Source organism: Schistosoma haematobium, chromosome 4 (assembly GCF_000699445.3).
Source record: "Schistosoma haematobium chromosome 4, whole genome shotgun sequence".
Lineage (NCBI taxonomy): Eukaryota > Metazoa > Platyhelminthes > Trematoda > Strigeidida > Schistosomatidae > Schistosoma > Schistosoma haematobium.
In genome coordinates, this window is record NC_067199.1 from 40432603 (window position 1) to 40442993 (window position 10391).

General features: G+C 38.7%; 1 protein-coding gene across 1 annotated transcript; it reads left to right on the forward strand.

Annotated features, from left to right (window-relative positions):
- Positions 1-1378: 1378 nt before the first annotated feature.
- Positions 1379-7681, forward strand: VPS29 (Vacuolar protein sorting-associated protein 29; the record flags this gene model as incomplete). Its single annotated transcript, XM_012945571.3, has 4 exons — positions 1379-1425; positions 6713-7007; positions 7042-7277; positions 7471-7681. Coding segments are annotated over 4 exons (705 nt in total), but the record flags the coding sequence as incomplete, so codon positions are not given.
- Positions 7682-10391: the final 2710 nt, after the last annotated feature.

Genomic DNA, 10391 nt, shown 5'->3' on the forward strand with positions numbered 1-10391 from the left:
AAAAGCTTTTGATAAGGTTAACCACTTGTGTCTTATCAACAAGCTCAAACGACTAGGTATCAAACCACCTCTAATCGATTGGCTTACTTCATACCTAAAAATCGACACTTTAAGGTTAGGGTTAATTTCACTTTATCTCAGGCTATGGAATGTCCTAGTGGGGTCCCCAGGGCTCAGTACTAGGGCCTCTTCTCTTCTTGATCTACATAAATGATCTTCCTCAACAGGTAACGTCAGACTTACTACTTTTTGCCGACGACGTGAAACTTTGGAGAGAGATACGCAACCAAGACGATACACAGGCACTTCAGGAGGATCTGACGCGACTTCAAAGTTGGGCAGACGACAACGGACTTACCTTTAACACTTCAAAGTGTAAAGTAGTCCATCTGCGACATGTCGCAAACTACAGTTACAACTTAGGAAACTCCTCTCTAGTAGTATCCCAAGTCGAAAAGATTTAGGAGTCCTGGTGCCCCATGACTTAAAGTCTTACGCTAACTGTGACAAAAATGCCTTCCGAGCAAACCTTGCACTGGTAAAGTTGAAGCGCATTTTTGGACAGTTTGACGGACGAACTTTCCATACAATCTTCAATAGTTTCATCCGTCCCCATTTGGAGTACGGAAACATAGTACTCCCCCCCTCACTCCATAAGGACAAGGTCACTTTGGAGCGTATCCAACGGCGAGCCACGAAATCAGTTCGAGGACTCAAATCTAAGCCTTACGAAGAACGCCTCCGTTCACTAGACCTTTACCCACTAGAATATAGGCGTCTTAGAGGTGATTTACTAATGGCTTATAGTATTCTTAACACTTCTGGACATCCTCTTAAACACCTACTTAAGCTTAGTTCGAATAATAATCTAAGGGGTAACACCCAGAAACTGGAAACACAACATAGCAAGACGGAATGTAGACACAACTTCTACTCCTTAAGAGTTGTCAAAAGCTGGAATTCGCTGCCGGCCGAGCTAGTCCAAGCGACTTCTCAGGAGTCCTTCAAGAGGCAACTTGACCTATTCTTAAGGACCAAGGACAGCATCACATTATGATTTACCAATTTCTTTTCCTTTTTATTGTTAACATACCTAGGTTCCTGCCTGGAGGATTTGGTGATCCCCTGCTACTAGACACGGAAGCCTGTTAAGCGAAAGCTTCTTCTATTCCGTCCACAACCATTTGAACCATTTGACTTTCCCGTCCAACATCGACAAATGGAATTCATCGCTTTAACATGTGACTTAAGCTACAACTATCGACGCTTTCAAGAAAAAATCAAATCGATTGAGAGACCACCTCTGATAAGACTAACACGGACCATCTAGCCTCTTATCCTTTCCATACTGAAACTGAAGTCTATATTGGACACTAGATTGGACGTGCTTATTGTCGTAAAATTCAAACCTGAAGGTTCGTTAAGGTTGGGCGATATATATATATATATATTCTATTTATCTCTCACTATCACCTTTATTCCTTCGAAAATCTCATGGTTTCATATAGATTTCAGCTTGTTCTTTTCATGGTTATTCTTAGATTTCAGGTTATCAAAATTGTGAAATACCCAAGGGCGTCCTTGATGTTGATTTCGCACACTCCCGAAGACATTAAAGAGAACATAGTGCCCATGTTTATAGGTGGTCTTTTTGAGTAAAATATGAATCAGTGACTTATCATCTCATAAGCAAGCTTTGAAATCTGACTAGTTTAGGGACAAGTATTTATGCCATTTATTGTCCTTTTTCTGTATTCTTGTTTCAAACATCTTGTTGATCAAGCCATCTTAAAGACATTTGCACGGCTTTCCTTGACACTGCGTCTTCAGGATTAGTCGTTTCGGACGCTAACACATATTTCTTAACTGCGTTTAAGGAACCTCACGATGGGGTTTCGTCTTTCTCATCAACTGATCAATGACGAGACTACCCTTACCCATCAGACTGTATCAAATTTGCCGTTGAATACTCTTAGTAGTTGGCATTACGGCAACTATTTTCTGTAAGAATTAACAGTGCTATTACAGGTTTACGGTGGATTATATACTAGCTATCCAGTCAGTCACAACCTGTAAACCGATACGTATATACATTGGTTCAAGTTACCCTAGTTCGTTAGCACGTAGGGATGGTATCTCCAGACTAAATCCCAGTATAGTAAAAGAAATATTAGTATGGGTCTTAGTTGAAAAGATTTGACATCAAAGATACGATTCTAGGAATTTCAAATTAGTGAACTAACGGCATAAAGAAAGTTATCAGGAATTCAGAAGCTCAAAATTTGAGAGGAGGCATAAAGTAGTTGCACCTGCGCCATTGCAAACGATTTGGGATCATGTAGTCCAAGATCATCGCGTTGACTCCAACCAGGTAGTCTAAATGTAATAACATTGCTCAGTCCAATTGCCATTGGCCGTATCCCTAACCCATGCATTGATAATTGTGGTCTCATAATGCACAAGCGATTCTTCGATGACACTTATGATCGAATACCAGTAATATACGAACATTCCCAAGAATTTCTCCAAAAGTATGTCTCCGACGATGTTAAATATAAATGGTGCTAGAGACGCTATCAGATATGGCTCAGAATAGAAGCCAGTGGCGATCCTGCTGTAACCTTCTTTTACTTTCTTCGTAAAAAATGGTTGTATCTTAACTGAAAGATTTCTTCTGATTGTATCTTTCCGTTCCCCCATTATTACTATTATTATTACACTACTTTACACCAATCTCTTCGTTATTGTTCTTTATTTACACTCCCTACCTTTTTTTCTTTCTCTATAAATTCTCACTGTTTTGTGTGGCGCATATATATCTGACGCACTCTTGTACTAATATTTGTGTCCAAATAAAACAAATAAAAATAAAATATAAATGGTAGGAGCGGACAACCTTGACGAACACCACTTTAGCCGATTCCGATGATTATTTGCCATAAGCTTTAACTTATACATTAGTGTTTGATTAGGTAGCCTTTTCAAATTTAATATTAACCTCACGATCAACTGAGTCAAACGTCGCCTTGAGGTCAAGGAATACAACTAATCGGATGTCGAAGAGTATGTCTATGTTCCAAAAACCGTCGGAGGGTGAGTATTTAGTCTATACATCCACGTTCAGGTATGAAACCAGCCCGTTTTTCTCGGGTTTTCTCTTCGCCAGCTCTAGTTGGACGTCGAATTATTATTGAGGCTAACATTTTAGAAACTGTATCAGCCAGTTAGTCATTTAGACGCCTTATCAACTAAACTAATTCCTCTGTTATTGTTACAAGAAGATTTATCTTTATAGATTGGGATACTTATTGATCGAGACCAGTTAGATGGAATTACATCCAATTCTCAGATTCTAGCTAAGATGTCTGTCAATCTAACCGCCGAAACTTGACTACCATCATTATCAATCTCAGAGGTTAGTCCACTACGCCATTTTGCTCCCCAATACGTCAAATTGGTTATAGCCTCTTCAATATCACTAAGAGTTTAAGAATTTACATCAATTTACCATTCATGTTTCTTGGAGATAGTGGGTGGCTAAAGCCCAGTCGAACTGTTCCCTAAAGTGTTCTGCCCATCAGTCAAATCTCCTGGATAAAGAGTGATTAGTAGTTTTGTTTTTTTTTCCGAGATAGATCGTAGACTTATCCCCCGATAGTTGTTACAGAAACAGCGTGAACACTTTTAAAAATAGGGATAACTATCGACTCATCCCATGATGTTGGAACACTCTCTAGCTCCCAAACTTTTGTAAACAACGTAGTCATTTCTTTCACCAGAAAGTCACCACCATCTTTAAAAAGAGCCGGAGGTAGGTCATCTGGGTCTCACTAACAATTGGTTTTTAATACCCGTTTGCTTGACAGGTATGAACAGTTGTCTACAGTTACCTGTCGCCACTACCTTTTCTATCTCTTCTTTCGCTACCCTCCACTGATCAATATCGTTGTATAGGCTTTTCCCTAGTCTATGTTCAATTTACCTCCGCTCCTCATCGTGTTCGCGCCTAGACTGGATGAGTTTCAGAGCATTTATCATTCCTATAGACACTGCTGATATCCACTGATTTCTCATTACTGTTTATTTTGCGTTAGTAGTAGATATAACTTGTTTCCAAAACTATTTGGATATCGTACCAAGCCACCTCGGGATTGATATCGCTTACGTGGTTGTCTAACTCCTTTCAGTCAGTCAGTAACAACGTAGAACTTCGTGCGTACGTACATCAGTTCGAGTTGCCACAACACATTAACACAGAGATGCAGTGGTCGATTCGAATCCCGTAGTAGTAGCGGTAGTAAAAGTAGAAGCAGTAATCGGAAAGATTAGGGTTTGAAGATGTTATTCAAGGAGTATAATCCAGTGAAATAAATTTGGAAAGAGAAAAAAGAAAGGGACATGAAGAATTCAGAAGATTAGAATTTGGGAAAACACAAAGTGGATGCACCTGCGTTATTGTAAACGATTTTGAGCCGTGTCATTCAAGGTCTTTAACCATCTATCGTTATTCCTGGTCTAACTCCTTTAGTTGTTCCTGAAATATATTCCTAACTTTGCATTATTAAGTTAGACCCTAAAGTGATTTCTACGTACAGAAAAATGCAAACAAATACGCGCTCGAACTGGACCATGATCCGAGTCTAAACGTGTGCTCCATAATGAGCGATAGCTTTCTTTTGAGCCTCTCCAACGATGAATAATGTTAGCATGGTCCGGGTCAATTGTGGCGTCCCCGAGTCAAATGATGCTTTTCCTTATGCTTGAAATTGGTAAAAACACGGCTATCTAAATATATTCTCAGTAAACGTAGGAAATGACATCGAACTCTTAGTACCCCGATCCGTCGGACAGCGCACACAAAAGTTGATCGTACCAGTTTTTTATATTGACAAAGTGAGGTCAAACGAACGACCGTACTTGGATTCTGTATACGCACGAGATTCTGGAGTCCTAACTGAAGAAGCCTGTGGACTTGTTTGGCACACTGTTCGAACACTAAAATCTCAAAAATGTAGTTTATAGCGTGGTTTCATGATACCAGGAATGATATTTCGTGAATCCAAATCATTAGCATTTGTGGCACGTGGTTTTTCTTGGGTATAGGATAATTATTAAGAGGTTAGGAGGAAATCCGATGATGAACAAAATGATCCTCGGTGCTGTTAGATGTAATAAGAGCGTTTGTCACTTATCGGCTTCCTACACTGTGGATGGATATTTCTTTTTGAGGGATCCGATAAAGAAGCTGGGTCGGTATTGGCCGTAAAGATTTGAGAGCGTTACCGTAGAGCTCAAAGGACGACTGCTTAGGGTCTATGGCCCACGCCCTTTTAATGGGTAGCTTTTGATGTATTGTCTCCGCACTTCGAAAGAACTTACCGTCGGAGGCGGAGTAAGATAAGGTGACATTTTTAGGGTCGACCTTCTCAAACCCCTTCCGTTGTGCAAAGGTAGCAACACTGCAGACGCTTGTTGTCCGAAGGAAACAGTACTGCCATCACATCTCTCTATAGTCATCAGTACGACTTGTCATCGGTTCTTAAGTTTCTGCTTTTACTCTTACCTTTCTCCAACCGACCTGCCTGGCATGATAGGACCTAAAGGAACATGTGTTCCAGCCAATATAGCTCGGTTGATTCATCACGATAGGCAAGGCCGACTACCAAGTCAAGGTAGATGCTACGGTCTGGAGCTGTCCACAATGTCGATGGATATTCTATTCCCAGGTACTTAAAAAGAAATCCTGATTAGTAGCTGTTTTCCTGAGCTCAACCACAAGGCGCAAAGAATTATTGGTGAACGTCGGTTATACACGGGTTTTCAGTACGCAGTATTTTTGATTGCGTTAGCTTGGTGGTTCTGATTTCTTATCTTCTGTGGCAATAGTCCGTTGGTCAAGGTGAGGTGTACTACTTTTTCGAACCCTTTGATTTCACTCTGGAAATGCACCATTACTGGAGAGATGCTGGTTATTCGAAAGAAACCTTGCAGCTGTAATACCTAAGTACAGTCAGTAACATGACCACTTCGAAACTCACGTTTCTCTATGATTAACACAGACCAACGGATCTGTCATTTTTATCACTCAAAAACAAAGCTATTTAGCCTGGGAAATATATATTCTCCGCCGGAATCTTTGGTTTTTTTTACTTTGAACTTCGTTTGTTTTTTCCTACAAACTGAAGACGTATTAGTTTGTTGTGTATTTTCTATTCGCGCTAAAAATATATGTTCTTCATATTTATTGGATTTGAAGTTTATTCCTGTACCATGTTTCACGAGTAGAGTAATGATTTTCGTGGTTCAGAAAACCATCGAGTCACAAAATGCCTACGAGTATCATAAGTGTGCTGATTTTCCTGTCTTATAATGACGAACAATATCAAGATTATAAAAACCGTATGTCAAAGTTGTGTGACTGGACTATAGGTTATTCCCAAAACGCTCACAAACAACCGTTTGACACTTCACAGTTGCACTATAATTGCAGAAATCTCAGTCTATTGCGAAATATCTAATAAAGTCACTTCTTGAATATTACATAAAGTATGAAGCTTACCGACTCACGTAAGACCTTATATTTACTATTATGATAAGTTCTGAAAGCTCTTATATTATAGGCTAGCTAATTTTGACGGTCTTTTGTTATTCGCTGCAATTTTCGGCTGCAAGTAAATTCTCTAGTTTTTTGTTTGGTTTTCTATCCCCACAGATTACACAAATTTGTCGGAAAGGTCTGTATTTTGCAGTGGTGCCTCATTCGAAATCTTTGGGTTTCACATGGTAAGAATTTTGTTGCTGGTTTATCAATTCAGTTGGTCCTAGTGATCGGTGACTTCCACATTCCTGACAGGAAACGTTCTTTACATCCTGCTTTTAAGACTCTTTTAGCTCCTGGAAAAATCCAACATATATTATGCACTGGAAACCTTACTTCGAAACATATGTATGACTATTTAAAGCTTATTTGTGGAGATGTGCATGTTGTGAAAGGCGACTTTGATGAGGTATGTTTTGAAAGCTATTGTCATGAAATTTAAGGCTTTAGATTTCCCTCTTACAAAGGTTTTAAGCGTTGGAAACTTTAAGATAGGACTTATACATGGACATCAAATAGTTCCTTGGGGAGACCAAAAAAGTTTAGCTACGCTGCAACGGGAGTTAGACGTTGATATATTGATCAGTGGTCATACTCATAAGTTTGAAGCCTATGAATATGCCGGACACTTTTATATTAATCCTGGTTCTGCTACCGGTGCATATAGCCCTTTTGAAAAGTAAGTACTACTTCTTTACTTTGTTCGCCAATGACTGAGATTTGCATTGGGATTCAGTATTTATTGATGAATGTGATTAATCAGTAGGTAAACAGCGTAAGATCTAAACAACCTGGATTAATTCATGCTTCACTGTTCAATATTGACGAATCATATGTGTATGTTTCCCTTTTCGTTTTTTTTTCTAAATTAGAAACCCGCAACCTTCATTTGTTCTTTTGGATATTCAAGAAACCGCAATACAGTTATATGTGTACACCCTAGTCAATGATGAACATAAAGTTTCTCGCATAGAATACCAGAAAAACAAATGTTTGTAACTATGAACTAACTGTATTCATTGTATTTTAGCAATATCTTGTAATTTATTTATCTTCTTCCCATTATAATGAAACTGATTTTGACTACATGCATTCTTAACATTTCAAAGTGCTTAATTTTAGTATAAGAGCAGGAGGAATAGCACGATTCCCCGTAATCATGAATGCGAGTTGGCAATTCAGAGTAAATCGGCTTCAGTTTTAGCTTTCTGCTTCAAAAACTCCAGATTATATGACCTATTATTCAAAATAGAAACTTGTCCAGGATATTTCTCGTCATTCCTTTCGTAGTAGTGTTATAAAGTGATTTTTCCCCCATGTTACCTTGCGATGTTTTGGAATTTTACGCTTCCTTTCTAAGTCTACTACCTACCATTTCAATTTTACTGAAGCATATCTACTATATAAATAATTTACATATCGTGTGTAAGACTAAGCGATTCTCAATCATCAACATGGACTTTGTGAATTCTCTACGAGAGTATTAGATTATTTCTCTCCGTGCAAGTAATTGAATACGCAGTTTTTAGTAGACTGAATGCGAACCGTCCTGGAAACATGTGTACATCTAGGCAACAAATTCCTGTTAAAACTTAGAGAAGAAAATGAAGAAAGATATATTTCCGCACACTGATTGCAAGCTTATATGTCATTAAGGAATTTTAACGGATCCCGACCTTTTCCAAAAATTGGACTAATGACTATACTGTGCCTCTGTATTTTTATATTACAGTTACTCAATTACCCTGCTACATAACTAGAAATCCTCAAACAGTATTTATCAAAACATAGTGTAATCGTCTGTAGATTGCAAATGATATTCTGAGATGCTGTTTGCGGAGATATTGAGCCCACTCTTATTTCATATTCATTTAGATAGTCAGCTACGATCTACCAAGCGGCATAGCTGGGACCGGTTATCCACAAGATTCTCAGCACCGATATCTATCCAGAACCTGACTCGGTTTTAAACGGGTTTTTGCAACGAACTGATTATAGTGAAGTGACAGCTAAGATTAACTTTATTAATCTACCGTTACTGTTTCGCATACAATCAAACTTATTCACACTTTTTTGCTACACAAAAGTGCATGGAAACCAGTTTCCGATGGTTTTGTTTTAATATTATCCGATATCACGTAAGAATGTCACTATTACTGTACATATATACTTATAAGTTAAGGTCTTGCGACTGGTGTATAAAGGTTTAAATACGAGACAGTAAAACTACATAGTAGTAGCTGGCATTTGCTCTCCCAACATCAATAATACTGCCGTAGGTTGTACGTTGTAAATGGTGCTTGTCTATGTGAAACTGATGTATTGCATAGGTAGGAACGAGGATTTTATTTCGAAACATGACTTGACACTCCTAAGTGTAAACTCGTATTATAAGTTTTTGGTTTCTGGCCAATGAAGATATTCCTAATAGGCACTAAATAATATAAGGACTGACAATTACGAATCATAACTTCAGATACTACGGCACTTTTCAAAGAGCCGGTCACAATAATGTAGTAGATAGGCAATGCGAACACAATAGACAACTGATGTTGTGGTCTATTATTGGTTTCATGTGATGGTGTAATTATTACTTTCAAAACCGCATTATTAGAGCAGAACTGTTGGTTGTCTCTTCCAAAACGGTAAAAATAATAAATACAAAAGTAAGCACAATTCAAAGTCATACAAACACTAGAGATTGTAGAATATGCATTGAGGAAGTAAATTATTTGCTTTGAATAGTTCGATTTACGGTAATGCTTGTGTTGTTTTCATTACCCCGATGACATTTTTTGCCTGATGACAGGTCAATCTAACCTAGTGTCCCAATGGTAAATAATGACAAAAGCTCAGTAAAAATACCTCAAACATTTTATTTTTATTTTAACACATATTGGTACAAGGAGGCACCAAATACGTATGCGCCACACAAATCTCATTCGATATGTGTGAGGGCTGTGATACTGCCCTTGTGCCCAGACCGAAGCAGGTGGCTTCTTAGGAGGCCACACCCCGAGCCTTCGACCTGTAGGTCTGATCCACAAGGCAGTGGAGGATCGTAAGGAGATGCAGTCCCATGGAAGCCAGTAACCAACAATTGGTTCATACGCCATTTGTTCCCGCAGGATACTGGAGCCCATGTACACCATTGGTTTGGGATCCGGTTAAAGCGCCGGATATTCGCTTTTCGTACTCTCATTTTCGTAAACAACACCTCCGCCACGAGAAGGCAGTGAGTAGGACTTCCTGGCAGAGGCTATATACGCGTGGCCATGTGAGAGCATTTCGAGAGGGAGAGCGAACTCTCTCCACTCTCGGCCGCACCAGGGCATTTGGAGGCCGTCAAACATTTTGGGTTCTTTTATCACGTGAGTAGTTTCTAAGTGTAAGAATAGGTACATGTTACAGTAATTAAGTAGCTTTGAAGTAAAGGAAAGGTCGAATTTATGGTGAGTCAACTGTAGAGAGGTCTGTGACCAACGACTTCTTACAAATTGTGCACTTTACAATGTATTATATGAACAGAGAAAGCTGAATAAATGATACAGATATAATCTGTCGAGAACGAAGTAGACTGGCTTCCGCTTAGTTTATGATATTAGGTGGATAGCTTTTCACCCGGATTGCAAACATTAGAACAGTGAAGTTTAAAGTGAGTTGTTATATATATATATATATATATATATATATATATATATATATATATACTCGTTATGTTATAAGTTCATTGTTTATGATAAAGAATCATGCTGCACATCAGATGGAGGATAATGTCAGCCACAGGAACATC